General features: G+C 42.0%; 1 protein-coding gene across 1 annotated transcript in view; it reads right to left on the bottom strand.

The window, feature by feature from the left end:
* Positions 1 to 25,339, bottom strand: part of LOC124803981 (inter-alpha-trypsin inhibitor heavy chain H6-like) — a 182,512-nt gene that overhangs the window by 104,884 nt on the left and 52,289 nt on the right. Inside the window, exons 5-6 of the mRNA XM_047264716.1 lie at positions 20,900 to 21,014; positions 12,849 to 13,009 (exon numbers count right to left, since the gene is read on the bottom strand). Of these exons, the coding sequence (XP_047120672.1) occupies positions 12,849 to 13,009; positions 20,900 to 21,014 (276 nt within the window). The remainder of the gene's footprint in view (positions 1 to 12,848; positions 13,010 to 20,899; positions 21,015 to 25,339) is intronic.

Below are 25,339 nucleotides of genomic sequence, written 5' to 3'. Positions count from 1 at the left end.
CAATCCTAGAGGCAATGAGAGTTTATGTATCAAGAGAAATAAAGTGGTACATTGTAACTAGAAAAGAAATGGTCACATTCTGGGGAATTTTTCTTCATATTGCAGCAGATAAAGGCTGGTATGTTCCAGTTAGGGAACTAATCGTGGTAAAGTTTTCCAATCCTTTATATAGGGCTGCAATGTCTGTGAGGTAGTTTGAAGAAATAACAATTTTCATTAGATTTGTTGACAAAGGAACAAGAAAGGCTAGTTTACAAACTGGTAAGCATGCTGTTATAAGCTATATCTGGAAAATGTTTATAGAATAGCGCAGAAAAAATTCCACAATGGCCACTAAACGGAACCCGTATCATGAAATATATGCCAAATAAGCCTGAAGAGTATAAAATGAAAAAGTTGTGGACATGCCAGGCTGAAACTGGTTATACCATTGATGGGATTGTGTATACGGCACAAGAAGAGAACAGGGTGAGCCACTCATGAAAATTTTGGGTCTTACCATAGAATGACTCTTGCCGGAAATATTGCTGGTATTGTAAAAATGCTACTGTCTCTTGAGTAAGAACCGAACTGTTATGGGAACAATGAGGGTGAATAAAAGAAAAATTCCGAAAGAGATGACGTCACATAAAAGTAGACAAGTTTAAGTCCATTTGTATTTGCAAAAGAAATGACACTGATTAGTTTTTCGCCGAAGAAAAACAAGTGTGTGGTACTCTTATGTGCCATGCATCGTGATAACTCTTTAGATGAACAACATCCAAAGGAGAAGTGTGAGACTGTGAAATTTTATAACGAAACAGAGGATGGTGTGGATGATGTGGATCAGCTAACAAAGGGCGGTGTGGATGTTGTCGATCTGCAAATGCGCTTATATTAAGCCAGGTTGCTGAAAGTGAAAGTTCTTTGCAAAAGCGTGCCGGTGGTCTTTGACGGACCACCACACTGCAAACAGGATCGATACGTGGCCTTGGTGCCGAAAAGCAACAGACGTTTAACTCGTAGGCAGATCGCTTCAGATCTTACATCCGCTACCAGTAGTGTGTCTCTCTCAGAAACATTTTGCAGCGGTTAAACCAGGCTGGTTTGTATGCTCAGTAGCCTGTTAAATAGATTCCACCTCAACTATGCCTTCATCGAGAAAGAGTTCTCTGGTGTAGGGAGCATGTTGGGGTCCGAGGACTGATGACCGTAGATGTTAAGTCCCATAGTGCTCAGAGCCATTTTGTTGGGGTCCATAGTGATGTTCTCCGACGAGTGTGACGATTTGGCTGTGTTTGAGTGATGCCACAGAGCCTTATACACATTCAGCCAAGTGACAGTGTAGGTGAAAACATGGCCCTACACAGACGTTCTACTGTTTTCCTATTTATTCGTCACGTGTGACACTGATAAATTTGAGTATAGTGATAAACTAGTGTTAATGATTATTGACGAAGAAAATAATCCTTGGTTCTATGGAAATATGTCGGATAATAATTTAAGATATGGACATTCTAGCAAAGCAATTACAGATCTTGTTAAAGAAAAATATTGTAAAAAATATAGAAATTTCAGGAGTCTGTTAACAATATTCGTCTTCATACAAAATTTATTAATGAATCTGGTTTATATTCTTTAAATATGAGTTCGAAACTGACCTTTACAGAAAATTTTGAAGATTGTATTTTTGAAGAGGTTCTACCATTAATTCGAAAACATGGTGAATATAAAATAAAGGATAACATAAAAGAGCTCTATGTCTGTTTAATAAATCATCTGAAAGCTCTTAATAAAATGGAAGATAATAATATGATAACAATCAGATGAAAACTTTATTAGAGCTAAGGAAATTTCACACAAAGGAAATAAATAGTTTATTACCTCGTATTGGTCCCCTAATAAATGATGAAAATTTAAGACATAGTTTTTCTTCTTTTAAGATCATATGATTACAATTTTAATTATGATTGTTATTCGAAATCAAGTTAAAATACTTCAAAACAAATAAACCCTATTAGAAACATGCATCCATATTTTGAAGAAATTTAAAGAATTTATTATGTACCTAATTCAATAAATATATTACAAAGAATTGAAGAAAGATTGGATACTGTTTTTTGTCGAAATTCTTTCCATATATGAGAATTCCTCACAATAAGAATTGGTTAATCATACAATTAAACTTGCAACTTCTGAAGTTGGCTGATGACTGCATTTTCGGAACGCTTCTCAGAAAATAGAACTGAAAATCCAAGCACTTTATTCATAATTAAATTTTATATAACATTAACAACGATTTTTGTATACATCTAATAAACAAAACGTGTAAATCCTTCTGATTCAATTAATTCAAATTTAAAATTCTCAAATAATACCTACATAACGTCATTCTTACTAAGTTTCATTTGAATTTAAAAATAAACTCTATCTTCTTTAATAAAACAATAAGTGTAATGAATATTATATTCAATGCCAAACATGTTTAAATTTTCAGTGAAAAGTTTATAAAACAAGTTAGTTTTTATCGATCCAACTATTGCGCGCATTATCAAATCCCACAACTTAACATATACTTTATGCCTTTCTTTTTCAAAACTTTGTCATCAAGATAGGATCTGGAAAATTTGTTATCTGTGATTCTTGTTCATAAGATGTTCCTTTTACTTCTTCTCATTTAAAATCTATTAATTTTCAAATCACTGGATTAGAATGAATAAAGTCCACAATATCAAAAATTTCCATTGACCAATTGGTAGTATATCCTTTCTCAAATATTCATTTCAATTTGCTTATTCTTAGTTTATCACCTATTTCATATTTTTCTTTAATATCTAGCAAATTAGTTACACAAACAATTTTCAGTATTTTTTAATTTTCTTTGTTTAGATCTTTTGGTTTCATTCTTATTGTGGAATCTTTTGTGTTATTATATACATCAAATAGATATTTAACCAAATCGATCCATTTATAATTTTTTTCTAAATCAGTTTTGTTCCATATTTTTTTCTTTCAATGCTCTATTAATTTGTTCAACAATAGATGTTTTCAATTCAGAACTACTTACATAATAATTATATTTTTCATCAATTCTTGAACCTCTTCATTACAAAATTCCTTACCATTATCTAATGGTAAATTTCTTGGTTTTCTCAACTTGAATATTTTTTCTGAATTATCAGCTGTGTTTTTATGTGTTTTATCTTTAGTGGAATATTCCAAATAAATTTTGAAAAAAATTTCATGAACAGTTCATAAATATTTATTATATGCATTATTTATTTTTGATATTTCTTTCAAAGTACTTGAATCCTATTAGACTAGATCCGATTGCAATAACCATTAATACTGAAAGAAATAACATTTCTATTTTTAAAACTTTTGCTCATCATTTGACGTAATTCATTAACAATTTCTTTATGAACACGTCCTCTAAAACTTTGTACATTATCAGTGTATGTATAAACAGTATTCATCCCACCACCTAAAAATTATTTAACGAATTTCCTCTTTTTAGTTTTACAAATTGAACAAAGAGCTTCAGCTGTTTGTCTTCCATCTTTAGTTGTTAGTGTGTGATGATTATTTGTTTCAGTAAATTTTTTACACTTCAAACAGTTGATGTGATAGTTGTGAAGCATTAAACTTTTGACCATTTATATAGATAAAAAATTAAAATAATTGTTCTTCTAATCTATCATCTTCATTTGATTCTAACAACAATTCACAAAATAAAATTATTTTAAATCTACTGGGACAGTTTTAATAGCGTCTTTTAATCTTATACCTAAGACCTTTGATATTTTACTCTTAACAGATAATTGCTTTCATTTATTCTGTGCAACTTATCATTCCTTTTTGAGATATCGAAATCACTGTTGGCTCGGATATCCCACAGAGTGGGTGCATGCACATGTCGGGAAGGACGTTTTTCCTTCGCATTCATAGGCCCCTTTCACCGAGGATATGTAGTTGTTGCATCGATACTGTATTTGTAGAGTGTAGGGGAGTGTAATGGACGTGTGTAAACTGTTGTACTGCTTTAATTGTGTGGTGGGGATGAGAGAAAGGAGAGGGAATAGAACCAAGAGGTCGAAGAGTTGTCGTCCCCATACAATGGTAGGATCCCCATCAAATGCACTACATGGCTTCGCTTCGTGAGACATTGTAGAGAGGACTGGAATTTAATCCAGGACATCTGGATGGAGGCTGGTAATCAGGAACTCTACGCTGATGAAGTTACTGCCAAATACTGGAGTGGAAATTTCACCTGCCACCAAGATTCGACCTGACTTACCATCGAGTCGAGCTCCACCACACAGGAGTGTGTTAGCGACTTCAGCGGGTTCTGCCTCAGAAATAACTGTATAACAGACGGTCAGAAAAGATGATCTTTATGACAAGGGTTCAGTTGTAACATCCCTATTCACGAAGAGTCAATAGTGTCGATATTAATCCATGGATGAATGGAGCAATATTTCCTTCACATATTATTTCCTTTCAAATTTGTAGAATAATTTTCATAGCATGTTCACATTAAGAGGAACTGGTAGCCAGCACAAGATTTGGGACCTGTAGACACCACTGCACTGTGTCTGTTTTCATCACTACCCACTATGTGACGTAAGTGTATAACAAAACTATAATGACGAACTTAAAGGGGTTGTAGAGAGTGTCTTCAGGAACGAACTGCGGAAAGGAAGCCATATCTGTAAACTGTACAGAGACGAACGCCTGCTATTAGGTCATTTCCTTGGCAGGAAATGAGGGTCTGAGAGCTGCCAGAGATCAAGGGAACTATCGACAACGATCCTGACACATGAAGGGCTTTACGTAGCTGCAACATCTGTCGTACAAATACACCATAGAGACCGCTGCTAAGGTCTGTGGCAATGGAAGCGTAGGCATATAGATTCACGATTGCTGCCAAATGTATAGTCAGTCAGCAGGCATTATCCTCTGTAAATTCAGCCTTGCTTAACGTCATTGGATGACATTTCTGCATGTTGGTTCCTGTTTACAATTTGTTCCCCAAGAGAAACCCCACAACATTATTAGCTCGCCACTGTTGTTTTAATAAACTGTGAACAGTGCATTTATGAGAATTAAATTTCACTAACTGCTCCATAATTTGTCTTTACGTTGCTTCTTACAAGCTATTTTTCAACGAATGCTAAGAACTTCTTCACCCATACAAATATTATAAATGTGAAATTAATCTTGTCCCTTAAGATTTCACAACTAGACTGCTCAATCGATCTCGATGAATTTAGGATGGTAAAACGCTGACAAGAACACACATTACTTTAGAATTTAAGAAAAAGGAAAAAAAAGTCCCATAGGAGAATTAAATAGACAATGGAATATATTTTTTCTTTACATCAGTGAAAATCATATTAAAGATAATTAAATTTGTTGCATAACATACACATCGTATATAATATGTAGATACTTGAGTAGCATAGTGCAAAGATATATACTCCTGCCATATCCTCCACACATAATGTAGAGTTTGGCAGTCACGGTGCACATGAAGCTGCGTCACATGTTGGGACAGTTCGAGACAGCAGAGGAAGGGGGTGGGGGTGGGGGAAGTGGTTGTGCATCATGAACCATGCATACCCAAACAGGCAGACACGTGAAGCCAGCTGACGTTATTTCATGTGCAATGGCTTACTTACTCAGCATCATTCATCATGACAAGTCTGCTAGTACATGAGAGCAGGTGCAGTCTGCATTCCAGAATTCATATCCGAACACCTATTGTTCGCAATCGGCCTACTGTGAGTACCTCTAGATCCATTTCAACTGCTATTTGTCACCGCTTGGCCTCTATACCTTCCTAAGTCATAATTATAATCCTGAGGCTGTGATGAAGAAGTGTGCTTTCTGTGGAGTTAGGACAGAATACAGTGAATGTAGATGGCACCTTGCATGGAGTTGAAGGAGAAGAAGAAGAGAGGGAGATAGGACAATGTCCAGTTGATACTTTGTCACAGGTTGTGCATTGAGATAAAGTAAAATAAAATTAACGCTAGTACACGTACCCTGGGTCCAGTGGACACGGAGAGAGTTTTACCTTTTAATTGTTGTATGAAAGCCTTAAGACTGATCCACCACTCATCAGATATGCCCTCTTCTAATATTCAGTAACACATTAAAGATACTATCAGAAATATGTGATTAGTTTTAAGTGTCGCTTAGATTTTCTTCTTCAGACCACACATTTACATCACCTGGGTCCAATGAGCACTGTGATTTATGTTTCAGTATCATTTAATTAGATAGAGCTGCAATCAATAAATTTTCAATAGATGTCAGAGAATACAATAGTGGAAAACATACGCATTGTTGTGATTGCCGAAAATACATTATTACAAACTTGAATATCTGATTAACTCTCAGATAGTGCACTCCTGCACTATGTAAGAAAGTGAAATACTACAGAAGATCGTTACAAATGTGTAAAGCAGTATAGAAATATTGTAATAGTTTGCTACGCAGCAGTGTTGCGTTTGATATTCGAGACTCATTTGGAAGAAAGTTAAGGCTCATTTTTAAAACTAAACAAATACATGAACAGCAGTCCATGGAAGAAGATAGTACTTAGATCATTTCTTCATATTATTCTTTTTCAGATAGAATGTTGCAATCTACATCTAAAAATGTAGCATGAAATAAGATAGCATACGTTTTTCAAGCTCAAATTTTGTATCAGTTGTTACTCAGTGGGTAACTGAAGATGACGATTTACTTTAGACATAAGTACTGCTTTGGATGAAAACCATGAAGATGTTCCTACCGTTAGTGTCCCTCTCAGAATCATTTTGCGGCGATTAAACCAGACCGGTTTGTATGCTCAGTAGCCTGTTAAATAGATTCCACCTCAACTATGCCTTCATCGAGAAAGGGTTCGCAGGTGTAGGGAGCATGTTGGGGTCCAGAGTGATGTTCTCCAACGAATCCCGCTTCGCTGTGGCAAGTGATTCTAGCTAGTGTGGAGAAAGAGAGCCCCGCTTTAAGCAGCACGTTATGGTGTGCCTAGTCATTATGTACAATGGATCAACAGTGTTGCATATCTTTTGTGCGAAGTACCGTTAAATCACCGCATGAAGATTATTCTGTGTCGTGTCCGTTTGTTTAGGGGTGCTCTTGGCAGTCGTGTTTTTGAACGAAAATACCTTCCCGAGTCGTAAAAGAACTAAAAACGGCCTCGAGAGAAGAATTGAACAATCTCCCCCAAGGATCCCTTAGCAGTTTCGCAGCCAGCACGAATAACAGGTGCAAAATGTGCATTAGAGCACGAGGAGGGCGTAATCATTGGCTTTTTTATGTCTGGAGTCTGACCTGTGCCAAACATCAAAGTTATTTGTGTCCAATATACTGCTTTCCCATATGGTGAAATCTATACTATATTTTGTTATAAACATATCTTTCCATCTCTATTATGTATGTGCTGTCATATCGTCAAATGTTCAAATGTGTGTTAATTCCTAAGGGACCAAACAGCTGAGGAATCGGTCCCTAGTTGTACACACTACTTAAAATAACTTATGCTAAGAACAACACGCACACCCATGCCCAAGTAAGGACTCGAACCTCAAGCGGGAGGGGCCACACAATCAGTGACATGGCACCTCAAACCGCGCGGCCACTCCTTGTGGCTATCGTCCATGATTGTCTGTGATTACGCCTCAACAACAATTGCCAGCTGTGTATGCAACCGGAGCAGAGTTGAATCGGATACCATCATAGTGAGAACATGAGTCGCCAAGGTGGACATTCTTGACATAAGTGACTTCGACAAAGGGCAGATTGTTGTGGTCCAGCGTCTACGAACGAACATCTTTGAAGCAGCGAGTCTGGTCGGTCGTTCGGGTGCTACTGTGGTGAGTACTTATGGAAAATGGTTGAAGGACGGTGGAGGCTCCAGTAGGCGAGAAGGTACAGGACGCTCACGCATCATTACAGAACGTGGAGATCGGAGGCTTGCTCTCTCTATAAACCATGATAGGCTGATAGCTATGCCAGATCCGACAGCAGGGTACAATGCTGGTGCAGGAACAAGTGTTCTGGAGCGCACTGTCCAGCGCACATGTTGATCATAGGCTGTTCAGCAGTCTACACCTAAATGCTCCAATCTTGGCTTACGACATCGTCAGTTAAAATTTTAGTAGGACAGGATCATTGAGATTGGATGGCGGATCAATGGAAATTTGTCGTCTGGAGAGATGAACCAAGTTTCTTGTTTCACCAGATCGATGGTCGTGTCTGGAGAGGCTGCCATACAGGCGGACGGCTGCTCTCAACATGCAACCACGCTATGGGCGCAGGCTAGTGCTGGGTAGTACTATTCTGTGGAAGAAAACCACCTGGGCATCAGTGGGATCTGTCATAGTAATCGAAGGCGTCATGATAACTGTGGGCTGTGTGGACATTATTACAGGCCACCACCATCTTCCCTGACGGTAATAACCTCTTCCGTCAAGGTAAATGACAAGACCAGAATAGTGCTACAGTGTTTCGATGAGCGTGACAGTGAAGTCACATAGATATCTTGGACGCTAATCACCCGATCTGAACCAAACAGAACACATCTAGAACACTATCAGGTGCCATGTACGCGGCCGCAAACGTAGTTTACGGGAACTACGTGACCTACGCATAGATTTCTGGTGCCACATACCTACGGAAGATTACCAACAACTTGCCAAATCCATGCCATGTGGAATCATTGATGTATTACGGTGAATCAGATGCTGTAAAAGAGATAGTCATTATGTTTCTGATTATCAGTGTATCCCGACGGCGTACGTAACGCTGACAAGAGCCATACAAGCTCATATCATTTCATTGCTTTGTTCATGTTAACTTCTGCTATGTTTCACTACTTAAACCATTTCATAATGACTTAAAGCCAAAATTGCCATTCCGTGATTTACCCTAAATGCATGGTAAAGAAAAAAATTCCGGCGCACTACAAAGGAATTTTCCGAATGAAACGAAAATCGGTAGATGTGATGTACTCGTACATATACAGACAAGCAAATGATTGCAATTTCAGGGGCATTCAATGTTTTACTCAAGAGAAAGAGCTCCACAAATTGAGAAAGTCACTAACACCTTGGTCCAGCTCCATGCCATGAGTTACTTGGCTTGTCATTGATTGACCGAGTCGTTCGGTGTCCTCCTGGGGGATTTCATGCCAAATTCTGTCCAATTGACGCGTTAGATCGTCAAAATCTCGAAATGGTTGGTGGGCCCTGTCCGTAATGCTCCAGACGTTCTCAACTGGGGAGAGATTTGGTGATCTCGTCGGCCAAGGTAGGATTTGCCAAGCACGAAGACGAGTGGTAGAAACTCTCGTCGTGTGTGGGCGAGCATCTGTTTGAATTGTAAGCCCAGGATGGCTTGCCAAGGAGAACAACAAAACGAGGCATAAAATATCGTCGCCGCACCGTTGTGCTGTAAAGGTGCGGCGGATGACAAACAAAGGGGTGCTGCTATGAAATGAAATGACACCCCAGACCATCACTCCTGCTTCTCGTGCAGTATGTTGGGCGACAGTCTGGCTGGTATCCCACGACTGTCTGGGCCGCCTGCAGACACATCTTAGGCCCAGAATTGTCTTTGTTGATGAGTACCGCTTAGAAACGAGCCCGATGACCTGTGAAGATGTGTCTGGATGAGCCCCATATAGAGGTGGAATATCAAAATGACTGTCACCCGCCATATGCCCTGACAACCAAGAATGATAACCTGGGGTGTCAATTCTTTTCACAGAAGGACCCCTTTGGTTGTCATCCAAGGTACCTCACAGCACAGCGGTCGTCGATTATATTCTTTGTCCCGTTTTGTTGCTCCTCACTGCGAGCCATCCCGGGCTTACATTTCAGCAAAACTCCCCTCCCGCACTCAGCGAGACTTCCCAACGCTTCTCTTCGTGCTTGCCGAACCCTATTATGGTCAGTAGGATCGACAAATATCTCCCAATGCAGAATGCTTGGAGCATTATGGGCAGTGACCTCCAACCGTTCGGGATTTTGACGATCTAACGCTCTAGCTGCACAGAATTTGGCATGATACCTGTCAGGAGGGCATCCAGCAAGTCTGTCAATCAATGGCAAGCCGAACAATTGTCTGCATACGGGTCAGAGGGGGACCAAAGTGTTACTGATTCGCTCCAATTGTGAATCTCTTTCTCTTGAATAAATCATAAAAATTTTCTGAAATTGTAACTATTTTTTATACGCGTTCATCACATCCACTAATTTCCACCCCGTTCGGATAATTCCTTCGTGGTGTGTCTTTCTTTTTGTCTTAGACTGTATAGGGGCGATCAAATGTTTCCGTTCGAGGGTGTTGCTGCAGCGTGTATCCAATGTAGTGTGACCCCGATGTGGGTATATAAGCACCGATATCTAGGCAAGGAATTAGTGTGGTATTCGTATCTCTCCGACCTGCTTGCGATAAATACGGAAACCTGAACCATGGCGACGTTATTACCAAATGCGTCCAAACAGGAACAACGTGCTCTTTTCCTTTTCTTGGCTGCCTGAGGACGAACACCGGTAGACGTCCTTCGGTGAACGAAGAATATATATGAAACAAGCACGTCCCCATATCGTCAACTCAAATCGGAAACACTCGAGCACCGACCCTATAGTCTTGATCTCTCTCTCTCTCTATGTGATTCTTAGATCTTCAGTCCCTTAAGAAAGGCCTTGGAGTGTCGAACATTCCTAATGGACGTGTATGTACAGCAGGCAGATGCAAACTTCTCCGCGCAGCAGATCACGGTGTATTACCAGACGCGTATCCTGAACGTGTTGCGTCGGTTAGATGATTTTCCTCAAAGCTCCCGGTGATTTTGCGCGATTGCCATACCGATTCTACACTGATCGGACTTTGAACGGAAACTTCTTCATCGCCCCTTATGTATGCGATGGTGAAATAATTGCCGTTAAAAAATTCACAGAGGCATCTAATCGTAGGCACAATACAATTATATTTCTGTTTCTCTTATATTGTTTATTGGCGCTTGGAAATAATAGCTAGGGTAGTATGAGGGTGTTCCAGTCACAATTAAGTTAGAGTACAAACAGGGAGCATCGGCATCTTCCCGTGATACCTGACGAAGACAATTGGTAAATTACTGAAGTATAGTGAGAGTAAACCGACAACATGAACCCGACTGCAACTCAGACACTTGGAAATCACTAGTTCCATACTGGATTCACTTCCGTTATTTAGCACCGGTTTTCGATTGCCACCACCGTTGTTCTGTGATATACATTACTGGCCATTAAAACTGCTACACCACGAAGATAACGTACTACAGACGCGAAATTTAACCGACAGGAAGAAGATGCTGTGATATCCAAATGATTAGCTTTTCAGACTATTCACACAAGGTTGGCGCCGGTGACGACACCTACAACGTGCTGATATGAGGAAAGTTTCCAACCGATTTCTGATACACAAACAGCAGTTGACCGGCGTTGCCTGGTGGAACGTTGTTGTGATACCTCGTGTAAGGAGGAGAAATGCGTACCATCACGTTTCCGACATCGATAAAAGTCGGATTGTAGCCTATCGCGATTGCGGTTTATCGTATCGCGACGTTGTTGCCCGCGTTGGTCGAGATCCAATGACTGTTAGCAGAATATGGAATCGGTGGGTTCAGGAGCGTAATACGGAACGCCCTGCTGGATCCCAACGGCCTCGTATCACTAGCAGTCCAGATGACAGCCATCTTATCCACATGGCTGTAACGGATCGTGCAGCCACGTCTCGATCCCTCTGTGAACAGATGCGGACGTTTGCAATACAACAACCATCTGCACGAATAGTTCGACGACGTTTGCAGCAGCATGGACTATCAGCTCGGAGACGGCTGCGGTTCCCCTTGACACAGCATCACAGACAGGAGCGCCTGCGGTGGTGTACTCAACGACGAACCTGGGTGCACTAATGGAAAACGTCTTTTTTTCGGATGAATCCAGGTTCTGGTTAAAGTATCGGCATGGTCGCATCCGTGTTTAGCGACATCGCGGTGGACGCACATTGGAAGCGTGTAATCGTCATCTCCATACCGACGTATCACCCGACGTGATGGTATGGGTTGCCATTGGTTACACGTCTCGGTCACCACTTGTTCGCATTGACGGCACTTTGAACAGTGGGCGTTACATTTCAGATGTGTTTCGATCCGTGGCTCTACCCTTCATTCGTCCCTGCGAAACCCTACATTTCAGCAGGATAATTCACGACCGCATGTTGCAGGTCCTGTACGGGCCTTTCTGCATACAGAAAATGTTCGACTGCTGCTCTGGCTAGCACATTCTCCAGACCTCTCACCAATTGAAAGCGTCTGGTCAATGGTGGCCGAGCAACTTGCTTGTCACAATACGCCAGTCACTACTCTTGATTAACTGCGGTATCGTGTTGAAGCTGCATGGGTAGGTGTACCTGTACACGCCATCCAAGCTCTGTTTGACTTAATGTCCAGGCGTCTCAAGACAGTTACTACGGCCAGAGGTGGTTGTTCTGGGTACTGATTTCTCTGGATCTATGTACCCAAATTGCGTGAAAATGTAATCAAATGTCAGTTACAGTATAATATATTTGTCCAATGAATACCCGTTTATCATCTGCATTTCTTCTTGGTGTAGCAATTTTAATGGCCAGTAGTGTATCTTGCAACAGGCGTAAATAAAAATCGCATATATTAAGAAGAAAAAAGCAAAATTGTCAAATTCGATAGCTGCACATCACAGAGGTTAGTATGCACTTTCTTGCCTGAAATTGTGGGATTTGTTTAGGAAAAATAGTGATTAATGAGATCAGCGAGCAGAGCGGAGACTCACGAGTATCTGGCTGGGGCTGGCGTCGCGGTCCACGTCGTAGCGCACCACCAGCTGGCCGGAGACGCCCCCCTCGCCCCGCTGCCGCTGCTCCTCCTCGGTGGGCGACCAGCGCACGATGGCGCTGGATGGCGTGGGTCGCTCGACGCGAGCCAGGGGGTCCGCTGCAACAGGTTAACACTCAGCACTCCTAGTCTACGCGTTTCCTAATTAGCATTGCTTATACACTGATGGAGCTGTAAACCTGAATTGACTGACTACAACTGCGAATGATGCAGGTGTTCCGAAGCCTAGCCCCTAAGGTACACAGGAAAGCCCGGCTGGCTCACCGAGAGGCTGAAACAACTTGTCAGTCCGTCACACAGTTTTCGAGTTAGCGATGTCATCCAGTAAGACTGTCACCAAGCTCGTTGCGGATGGATTCACGGCAAACTTTGCTTTGTTAACTTGCAGTCGTGTCCCTGCCCATTTCCCTGGGTGAGGCTCGCCAAATGCCTTCCTCGTCGGGACGTTTGACAAAGGCGAAGAGCTTGGAACAAAAGCGTACACCAGATGAAGATAGCTTCGCACAGATCTTTGTACCACGCTGAAAAGCTGAACAGCCCACAAACGAAACAAAGCCACAGCCAGTCTTCTTCTAATTTGCCGGAGATAATTACAAACTTCTCAAGCAACTTATAGGCAGTGAGGCTTCACTATTAGGCCCAGGGAGAATTATTTCTAGTAAGGTTTCACCGAGACTGGGTGAAAACGTCAGGACTGTGACTACAGCTTTCGGAGAGTGGCAGCTGCTGCCATACTACAATTTTTTTGCATAAGGTGAAGAATCTATTGAAAATGGTATTTTGTGTTCTACTGCACAAATTCATTTTGGAGCATATAGCTGGTTGAGGACATCGGTCACTGGTGAGACCTGCACTCTGTGACACGCCTACCCTCACCGAAAAAGCGCAAAAAGGCGCCACTGGCGCTCGTTGTAGCGAGATTTATAGCCTACAACCGTGACATCTAGCACGTCATGCACGTCGTAGCGATCCGAAAACTCATGCAGCAGGAGAGCAGATAAACATTCTCTACAACTGTCAGGTCGTTGGCCGCATCGCATGTCGCTGCCCCTGCTGTCGCGATGCATAAAATGCGCTGGAGAATACACCAAACATGACTACGCTCACAAAACGGAACGGTCATCTCTCTGCACACGCTGCGGCCAGGAAAACGTCTCCAGCTAACGTGAAACGGTTCAAATGGCTCTGAGCACTATGGGACGTAACATCTGAGGCCATCAGTCCCCTAGACTTAGAACTACTTAAACCTAACTAACCTAAGGACATCACACACATCCATGCTCCAGGCAGGATTCGAACCTTAGACCGTAGCAGCAGCGCGGTTCCAGACTAAAGCGCCTAGAACCGGTCAGTCACAGAGGCCGGCTAGCTATCGTGACTGCGTCTGCTTAAAGCGTACCTCCACGTGAAGACAAGTTTTGCGTTCTGTAGCCGCAAAGTCATCGACCATTCGCCCACGAGCCAGTTTTGTTGCCACCAGCAAGGCAACCGCACCTATCAACGGGAAAGGGACGTAACCTCGCCGAAGCGCCATGACAGTTGCCCCCAGGCACGCATCTGAGATGACTAACCCTCAGCCAGCTGACTACCATGTCAATGCTGTTTCATCCAAACGCTTGGCAAGACTAAACATAACACGACAGCATAGATGAAACCGCAGTGGATGACAGTGGGACAGGCAAGAAAGTTCGCTGTAATGACTGCTGTTGCTGTATTATCTGTCACAACGTTGAAGTGACGGAAACAGCATTAGCAGCTGGCGTAAGTACCGCGATTCAACAGATCTCCCTCTCGTCGCTGCAGCTTCATCTTCCAGTGTGATAACGAAGTCAAATGCGCCAGAAGGTGCACACAGCCTAATGCCGAGACGTGCGTCTGTGTCCTTAAGGTCTTGAGCCATGACGACGAGGCCACATTTCCTTGCTAGTTCTTGTATCGTATTGATCATACAGAGTATGGTTTTGGCGCTGCGGGCACCAGACTGCCATTGCGTCTGAACGTAACCTGTCCCAGAATATACAATCGCCGCCGGCTGTGGCGTTTGAGTGTACCTGCCGGCGTATTCGTTGGCCATGTTATAACAATAGCATCTGAGTCAGCAGCGGCGGGAAACAAATCTGTCAAATTGCGCTACAGATGTAAGCTGCTAATGAGGTTTCAGTCGGTTTCACGTTGTGACAGCTGACACAGCAAAGGCAGTCGCTGAGTCATCCGCTCTTTAATGGTATGGCATCCGTTGCTGCTGTACACCAAAGTCCTCCAGCTGAGCTGCACCACTAGTTTGTTTTCTGTCTGGCCAGGTCTTGTGACAAGTTGGCGTCGGTCTCGGTGCAGGCAGATGGCTGCCGTCCCTGTCCGACAGACATGATGCAATAACGAGCATTTCTGCAGCTCAAGGGTAGAGGCAGCGCCGTCAGGCAGGTATTAACGTAAGAGACCGTCAGGCCTGCGCCGGTGATAGTGGTAACATCAATAGAACTAACTAAGCTGAGGAAGAAGAATTCCAGGACTGCAGCATCTCCACGAGACAAGTTCTCAGACGTCATAGTAATCTTCAAGACGCTTCTGACTTCTATGGAACAACTGCTATAGATCATTCCACAGCAAGGCACAGCTGCAAACGAGGAGGTCTTCTTGCCTATCACCACATTATAGTCACAACATCTCTATGGTCCATAGCCTGAGAGGCGTAAATCTGTCTAAATTTGTGTCTAACGCCACACATCTCTCACAGAGGCACACATCTCTCGCTGATCGTCAGAAACAATATACTCCAACGCAATACATGGAGGCTACTAGTGTCATCAATGTCCTATCTCAGACATATCACGTTTCTACATCTACATCTTCATTTATACTCCGCAAGCCACGCAACGGTGTGTGGCGGAGGGCACTTTACGTGCCACTGTCATTACCTCCCTTTCCTTTTCCAGTCGCGTAAGGTTCGCGGGAAGAACGACTGCCGGAAATCCTCCGTGCGCGCTCGAATTTCTCTGATTTTACATTCGTGATCTCCTCGGGAGGTATAAGTAAGAGGAAGCAATATATTCGATACCTCATCCAGAAACGCACCCTTTCGAAACATGGACAGCAAGCTATACCGCGATGCAGAGCGCCTCTCTTGCAGAGTCTGCCACTTGAGTTTGCTAAACATCTCCGTAACGCTATCACGGTTACCAAATAACCCTGTGACGAAATGCGCCGCTCTTCTTTGGATCTTCTCTATCTCCTCTGTCAACCCGACCTGGTACGGATCCCACACTGATGAGCAACACTAAAGTATAGGTCGAACGAGTGTTTTGTAAGCCACCTCCTTTGTTGATGGACTACATTTTCTAAGGACTCTCCCAATGAATCTCAACCTGGTACCCGCCTTACCAACTATTAATTTTATATGATCATTCCACTTCAAATCGTTCCGCACGCATACTCCCAGATATTTTACAGAAGTACCTGCTACCAGTGTTTGTTCCGCTATCATATAATCATAAAATAAAGGATCCTTCTTTCTATGTATTCGCAATACATTACATTTGTCTATGTTAAGGGTCAGTTGCCGCTCCCTGCACCAAGTGCCTATCCGCTGCAGATCTTCCTGCATTTCAAAAAAAATGGTTCAAATGGCTCTGAGCACTATGGGACTTAACATCTCAGGTCATCAGTCCCCTAGAACATAGAACTACTTAAACCTAACTAACCTAAGGACATCACACACGGCCATGCCCGAGGCAGGATTCGAACCTGCAACCGTAGCGGTCGCTCGGTTCCAGACGGTAGCGCCTAGAACCGCTCGGACACTATGGCCCGCTCCTTCATTTCGCTGAAATTTTCTAATGCTGCAACTTCTCTGTATACTACAGCATCATACGCGAAAAGCCGCATGGCACTTCCGACACTATCTACTAGGTCATTTATATATATTTTTTGTGGCAGCGTATCATCGACCAAGAGGCCTAATGAATCCAAATAGTCTCACTAACGGAAATGGAAGACTACTGCTCCAGTGGAAAGGCACAACACAGTCTTATGGACCCTCACGAGCCTACAGTGTATCTCATGGTTGGCAACCAACCAGAATTCCTTGATGCAGGCATTATCGAGAGACTAATCCATATTATCTACGTTAGCATACAGATTACCCTGAGCTCGGGTCAAGTGCCCATCATTTTCGATCTCAATATTGATAGGAGACTAGCATCACACCAGCGTCTGGACAACTTTCTCACAGAATGGAGGGGAGTACAATGCGCAGCTCGATGGGTGCTGAATTCAGTACCTGCACCTTAAGAGGTTGATATCGGCTGACCAGTTCGCCATCTCACAAAGTAAGCGCAACACCAACAGAATGTCAGGAACTGCCAGTCTGTTCTCGACAGATGACTCCATGGTTGTGATAATAACCGAGAAAAATAGGGTTTCTTTGGAATGTTAGCAAAGTCGACACAGGGAAACCAAGCAGCAACTAAATCGAATTTGGTCTAAGGTTAAGGACACTATCAATCGGAACTGCTATCAGAACTGGTCGAATCACCTGATGATGCTATGTGTTAGTGATGAGCCATCGTGGAGAGCGTCGAAGACCTTCTAATGCAGACGAGATAGGTTACAACCACTGCAAGTCGGCTCAGGAACTGTCTGCAGTTGGCAGCCGAAGTCAGTGGTCTTGAAGACATGTCTGAGACAAATTTCATTAAATAATTACTATTAAAAACAGTCTTGATCACGATTTATTTAACAAGGTGACCGGTTTCCACCACTACTGTGGTCATCTTCAGACCATTGAGTAGGAACCTCTTTCTGTTGGAGAATCAGTGAGTCTCCAACAGAAAGAGGTTCCTACTCAATGGTCTGAAGATGACCACAGTAGTGGTCGAATCCGGTCACCTTGTTAAATAAATCGTGATCAAGACTGTTTTTAATAGTAATTATTTATAAAACATTGATAACTGCTGTTCCCGTAATGCATTCAAAAGTAATAAATTTCATTAAGACACTGTAGATTCTGGTCACGTCACTCTCGTCGACCAGCAGCTCCCTAATTTTCTGTCAACCAACGCAGACGAGGGACAGCAGCTGGAAGAAGTCAGACAAGGTAGTTCGACAATTCCACTGCCAAACATTTGCAAAGCAGGAGGTCACCAGCCAGTACAACAACAATCTTCTGCTTCAGGGGCCTCCCATCGCCACATTCCATCTAGCAGCAATTTCCAACAATATCCTGGTCACAGGGAGGTATGTAGTAGATTGGAAGAGAGCTGAACTTATGGCCAAGCGAAATCCTGGTATAAAACTGATGGTTGCCACCTTCCCATCCGCCACCCTCCATAGGAGACGCTAAGTGCTTCCTATCCATGAGAGATTCCAAAAACTTCATATACAATAACTGGTGAGGATAAATCCTTTAAACTTCTTGAACAATCTCCGTGGCCTCCTCATTATAAATTAAGTGACATCCAGAAGAAAACTGCGAAGTTAGTGATAACTGCAATATCATGCTAAGGAAAATGGAACCGCCAAGTTACAAACACTATTTGTGTAAATCAACTGTCGCTCGGAAAACGTGTTTGATCAGTCTATCAAAATGCATTTAGAACTAACATGTAAATATGTGACTGCGAAAAGTGGTTTCCAATACTTCGTTTTCGTTTTCAGGGAACTGTAACACAAATTGTAATTGTGGTTAATGTAATGGACCTCGAGATTGAAAGCCGAAGTGTGAAGACTGGTTGATGTAAATGTCGTGTGACTACGGCCTCCCGTGGGGCAGACCGTTCGCCGGGTGCAAGTCTTTCGATTTGACGCCACTTCGGCGACTTGCGCGTCAATGGGGATGAAATGATCATGATTAGGACAACACAACACCCAGTCCCTGAGCTGAGAAAATCTCCGACAAAGCCGAGAATCGAACCAGGGCCCTTAGGAGTGACATACTGTCGCGCTGACCACTCAGCTACCGGGGGCGGACGACTGGTTGATATCTCATAAAAACAGATGATGGCGGCCCACACGTATAAGCCTTTCGTTTCGCAAACTATTCAGGTAGAGGGTGTATGAGGAAAAGTGAATTGTCATGCAATAGTAATACCAAAACGTGGACTTCTTTGTTATAGTGAGCACAGGTTTCAGGCAATCAACTATGCACAGTGAATGCTGTAGCCTGTATTCAGAATAGGGTTGTCAGACTCGGCGAATGGCTATGAATGTTTTTGTGACAGGTAAAGGTAATTTATTCTGCTACAGAACGAATTTTTCGCTCCGCAGCGGAGTGTGCGCTGATATGAAACTTCCTAGCAGATTAAAACTCTGTGCCATACCGAGACTCGAACTCGCGACTTTTGTCTTCGGAAGATAGGAGATGAGGTATTCCCAGAAGTAAAACTGTGAGAACGGGTCTTAAATCGTGCTTGGATAAGATCAGTGCATAAAGTACTTGCTCACAAAAGAGAAAGCCACCTAGTCCGAGTCTCGGTCCGGCATAGTTATAAAAATAATAGTTGAAATAAAACTATTTATCTGTGTCAGTCACTTTTTATTTTCTCCCACGACTCGTTTCGAGAGTTTATACTCCATCTTCAGGTGGAAAACAGCGATATCTTGTCACATGTGTACCGGGTGGATGCAGCTAGTGCACAATTTTTGTGAAACGGTACCAAAGTAGGGAAGGCATACTGTCCTGTTGTCTTCTATTTGTTGTTCTTATTTACGTTTCTGCCTGTTCCTTTATTAATCCGTTCCTTTCTTAACTTTCTTAGATATTTTCTCTGTGAGTGTAGGTTGAAAATCATTTGCGGCTGCTATCTGTTAGATGACACCAGCTTCATCTTTGAGCGTTTCCGTACTTAATCGCATTTTGTGTGCTCTGTGCATCATGGATCTACAGTTTGCTAATTCGCGTGTGTGTGGATGGCATGAAGAAGTATGGATATTTTACATCCGTAGTTGTCGGTTTTCTGTAAATACTAAGCACGTGTTCATTTCTTTTTTTAGTCATCGTGAGGTCCAGAAAGTTTATTGAGTTCTGATTTTCATGTTCATAACTGAACTGAATGTTCTTGTGCAATACACCTTCGAATATGATATTGCATGCAAGTGGTACACATGTAACAATATACCGCTATTTTCCACCCCAAGATGAGAGTAGAAACTCTCGAAACGTGTCCTAGGAGAAAATAAAAACTGGCACAGATAACTTGTTTTACTTCAGTATTTATTGTCAAAACAGTCGCAGTTTCCTTAAAAAACTGTCCAACATGGACGATAGAAGCTTACAGTTTTAACATCCAGGAAGTTTCATACTCTAGAATATTGCCTTCATGAGCATATTAAATCGAATCTACAACTGTTAATGTTTATTAAATTTTCTCAGCGCATTTGAAGCGTTAATTCTCTATGAAAATGAGACCATTCATCTGTGTCCAATGTTGGCTTCGTCAGAAAGAGCAACAGTCTGTCGAAGAAGCTACAAAATGGTACAAACGTAACTGACGCCCTAGTGTCCATTGAGATTTGCGTTTACATCAGCACCAAGAATCAAGTCACTTTCAGCATTTTTATATCCAGCACGACATATAATACACGGTATTATCTTAACCGTCTCTCGGTATCAGGTGTCCGCTTCCACGTATGTTGAGTATCATACCAGTATTATTATTTATGTTTTATCTTCCACAGTCTCTTTGATGACTGTGCCCCCGCAGTTTGAAGAGTGCACTAAAATTCGTGTATACTCAAAGATGTTGTATTTATTTGTAAGGCAACAGCAGGCTCTTGTGAAGCCCTGCATGTGATTTACCACTGTCGTTTGGTGCTGTGCTGAGTAATCACTCAGGCTCTGAGACTAAGATTATCTTTCTGGTGTTAATCCCAGTGACAGATAGTTACTAAGAAATTGCTGGGCAACAAGATATATCAATCTAAAACAGTTTTTTAGTAATCCTTAACATTTCATCCAAGCTGAAACTCACGTTTACCTCATTTTTGAAGACTTACTGTCATTGTCCGGCGACTCTAGTACTTCGTTGCTCTCCTGCAACCTGGGCACCTCCACCAGCCGCAGGGTTGCCTGCTCCTCTATGCGCACCTCCACCGCCAGGTCATCTACGAGCTGCAACAACAAAATGTTGGCAATCATTGTTTAGTCCTGCTGCAACAAAATTTCACTACTATCAGTTTGACATTATAATATTATTATTGCTCGCCATTGCTATTACCATTCGCCCTGCGGCTCTAGAAATAAGGCAATGGAAAATCGTGCATTGAACTAATCACTTAAAAGAGGCGAAACAATTCTCGGGAAGTATTGCAATAATTGTGACAGTTCGTGGTCATGAGAAATCCAACAATTAGCGGTGCTATTATTGACTTTAAGGGTTAGGAATATATTTTCCATTGTGGAATATGTTTTTCACTATAACTGATAGAACTTTGTCATCATAGCTACTATGATCTGACGTGTCGCCATATGCCTGAATCTGATGCGTGACGGAGACAACAGAGTCTTCAGTATAGTATCTATTTATTTTCAAACTATCTATTTGACTTAATTTATCAGTAAGTGCTAGTACTGTCACCTCTCTTACGACTTCCAGCCTTCTTCCTTGACAACGTTTGGGAACCTGGACTCACATATGGAACGAATTGGATCCTAATCCCGATACAGCCGCAGTGTGTGTGTGTGTGTGTGTGTGTGTGTGTGTGTGTGTGTGTGTGTGAAGACTAATTTTTTGATCATTTATTTCGTCACTTACAGATAATTAAACCTTCTTATCCACAGAACTACACTACTGGCCATTAAAATAGCTACACCAAGAAGAAATGCAGATGATAAACGGGTATTCATTGGACAAATAGAGTATACTAGAACTAACATGTGATTACATTTTCACGCAATTTGGGTGCATAGATCCTGAGAAATCAGTACCCAGAACAACCACCTCTGGCCGTAATAACGGTCTTGAGACGACTGGGCATTGAGTCAGAGCTTGGATGACGTGTACAGGTACAGCTGCCCATGCAGCTTCAACACGATACCACAGTTCATCAAGAGTAGTGACTGGCGTATTGTGACGAGCCAGTTGCTCGGCCACCTTTGACCAGACGTTTTCAATTGGTGAGAGACCTGGAGAATGTGCTGTCCAGGGCAGCAGTCGAACATTTTCTGTATCATGTCAACCTAAAATGTGTCAGCTCATTTTAGGTTGACATAGCCTAATAACCATAACATCTTCACTTGATAATTGCCTAAGGCCGAAAATGCAATCGTGAAATAAAGAAAGTGTTACAGTCACTGGCATAAATATGATGTCTTTTATAAAGTTCTACATGACTGTGGATCACAGGTATAAAAAGTTAATTAATTTTCTTCCGTTTACTTGTCATCATTTTGGGCATATACAGGTACGAAACGTTTTACAAGTTCTGAACCGCATATAGTACGTTTTTTCCTAGGTTTAGTTAAAGAGAATTGGCTAGGAACCATATATTAATGTCCATAAAAATTTGATTAACCAACCTTCCTAAGGCTGTACTTGATTTACTGTTTACTGCAATGTTTGTATCATCTGCAAACAAAACAAACTTGGCATGGAAGGTGATTGATATACACGAGAAAAGTGAGGACCTTAAGATGGAACCTTAAAGGACACCACACGTTATTGCTTTCGCTGGGTGATCCCTGATAACTTAATACACGTCTCTTTCCTATTGACAACCTTTGTTTTCTGTCAGGGATTCAGGATTTGAACGATTTTGCAGCATTTCCAGTTACATCACAGTATTCTAATTTACGTCAAAGTATTTTGTGATTTACACAGTCAAATGCCTTTGACAGATCACAAAATATACCAGCACCCGGTAATTTATCGTCCACTTTATGTGTAGAAAGCCTCCTCAATATGGAACACTTTAGAAATCCGCATTGGCACTTGGATAATATTTTATTTGTGATCAGATGGTTAAGAAGACGCTTAAAATTTTGAGAATGCGGGCAAAAGTGTCGTTGAATGGAAATTTGATGGTGCTTCTTTATCTCATTTCTTACATAAAGACTTAAATTCAGCACATTTCAACTATTCAGGAAATGTTCCACTGTTAAAAGACTGGTTACACTAATAACTTAAAATGTCATTAAACTCAGAGGCACACTGTTAAATCAACTGTGTTGATATAGTATCATGGTCACTAGAATTTTTGGATTTTAAGGAGTTTATGGTGGACATTACTTTCGCTGACATTGTGAGGTCATACTCATATTATTGTAGTTATTTCTAGTGATTGGTCTGAAATTACTAGAATGTGCCCGCACCTTGAAGAGCGCGTCAATTTGAGAGATTCCAGACAAATACTTGTCATTATTAGTAAGACCCACGAGAATCAGAGACTATGGCAATCCATGACGTTATACTTCAAAGAAAACAAGTAAGGTAACAGGCAAATGGCAGTAGTATGTAGTCCTCCATTCCGTACAGATCCTAGATTTCGTACCCTCCAAACTCTGTTTCTCCCAATACAGTGTAGTGTTCAGGGGCAACGTTTTGCTGTTACACTAAAGATGGAAGTGGCTGTGAAGCAATGAAAAAATAGTGCCCACCTGATGTATCTCAAAGAGGTGTTGACAGTTGGATCCTGTGATGGCGGAGATCACGTTGAGAAACAACTCTGTATGAAGGAAACGCCACTTCAGCTGCATTAGTTAATACAGAAAGGATGACCAGCTTTGCTTTACTTCCCTTACAGCCATTGCGTGACATCCTTGGCGTGGCGGTTCAGTTTCCGAAATCTTCAAATGCCATATTTCGAAAATGGGAACGTTCTTCCCTTTCGAGCCTTTCAAATACTGTGGATACAGTATTCATACCACGACTCCTGTCTGTACCGTTCATCTTACCGTGCAATTGGCACTTACCAAGCGTCGCAAAAAAGAAAAACGAACGTGCCACAACAGAAGTCACGTAAGATAATCAAGCAGCTAAATCAGTGTACTGTCGTTAATTTATGTGCGTAGGAATATTACTCATAGCGAATGGTGATATTTGGTGATGTTCGTTACTTCTCCTCCCCCCCACCCCCTCGCACCCGCAACAACAACCATCCATCTTTGATGATTTATAATAATTTTTTTTCTATTTTATGAAATTTAACTATGTTTTACTATATTTATGTTGATACGAGGATCTCTTATTAATTGAGTATGCAAACATTTCAACTTGTTTTTGATCTTCTTTGTAATACTTTGTTAAATGACCCATGTAAAACCATATGTTGTATGCAGAACTGTTATACGAACTGTGATGTGAGAACGATATCGATAGTAACAGTCCAACAGAGATAATCAGCGTGTGCGATGTGGTGAGTAGAGGTGCAAGTATGTTTTGTCACGTGTTAGTACTGCATCAGATGTAAGAACACTCAACATAGACGACTGACATATTATGTTTCGCTCACGTTTTGAACTAGACGTTAGACTGGCTGAATGCTGCGAGCTCTTTTGTGCTATAAAGAGCATTGATAATGCACAATGAGTGGACGGTGATTGTTGTTATTAAAACCAATTTTTTGCATACAACTGAATAGTACAAACTTACGTGGTTTAAAGATTATTACTTTGTTTGCAACTTAACGAAGTGCCAGGCGTGTTGAAAAACCGCCGCTGTAGAAATATTTAAACTGTCTGCTACACGTGTGACTGGTTCGTCAAAACTGTAAATTTTGGGTCATAATATGCATCCTAAAAGCGGACAGACAGTACCTTCCCGATCGGAGAGTTAAACTGAATTTTACACTGTTTCAAAACCGTGTACAGAACGTTAAAAGGAGGCTGTGTGTGCGAAAGACATTACGGCCACGTACACTACTGGCCATTAAAATTGCTACACCAAGAAGAAACGCAAATGGTAAATGGGTATTCACTGGACAAATATATTAGACTAGAACTGACATGTGATTACATTTTCATGCAATTTTGGTGCAAAGATCCTGAGAACTCAGTGCCCAGAACAACCATCTCTGGCTGTAATAACGGCCTGAGCATTGAGTCAAACAGAGCTTGGACAGCATGTACAGGTACAGCTGCCCATGCAGCTTCAACACGATACTACACTTCATCAGGAGTAGTGACTGGCGTATTGTGACGAGCCAGTTGCTCGGCCATCATTGACCAGACGTTTTCAGTTGGTGAGAGATCTGGAGGATGCGCTGGCCAGGGCAACAGTCGAACATTTTCTGTATCCAGAAAGGCCCGTATAGGACCTGCAACATGCGGTCGTGCATTATCCTGCTGAAATGTAGGGTTTCGCAGGGATCGAATGAAGGGTAGAGCCACGGGTCGTAAAACATCTGAAATGTGACGGCCACTGTTCAAAGTGCCGTCAATGCGAACAAGAGGTGACCGAGACGTGTAACCAATGGCACCTCATACCATCACGCCGGGTG

This window comes from Schistocerca piceifrons, chromosome 1 (assembly GCF_021461385.2).
Source record: "Schistocerca piceifrons isolate TAMUIC-IGC-003096 chromosome 1, iqSchPice1.1, whole genome shotgun sequence".
Lineage (NCBI taxonomy): Eukaryota > Metazoa > Arthropoda > Insecta > Orthoptera > Acrididae > Schistocerca > Schistocerca piceifrons.
This window is presented reverse-complemented; position numbering and strand designations above follow the sequence as displayed.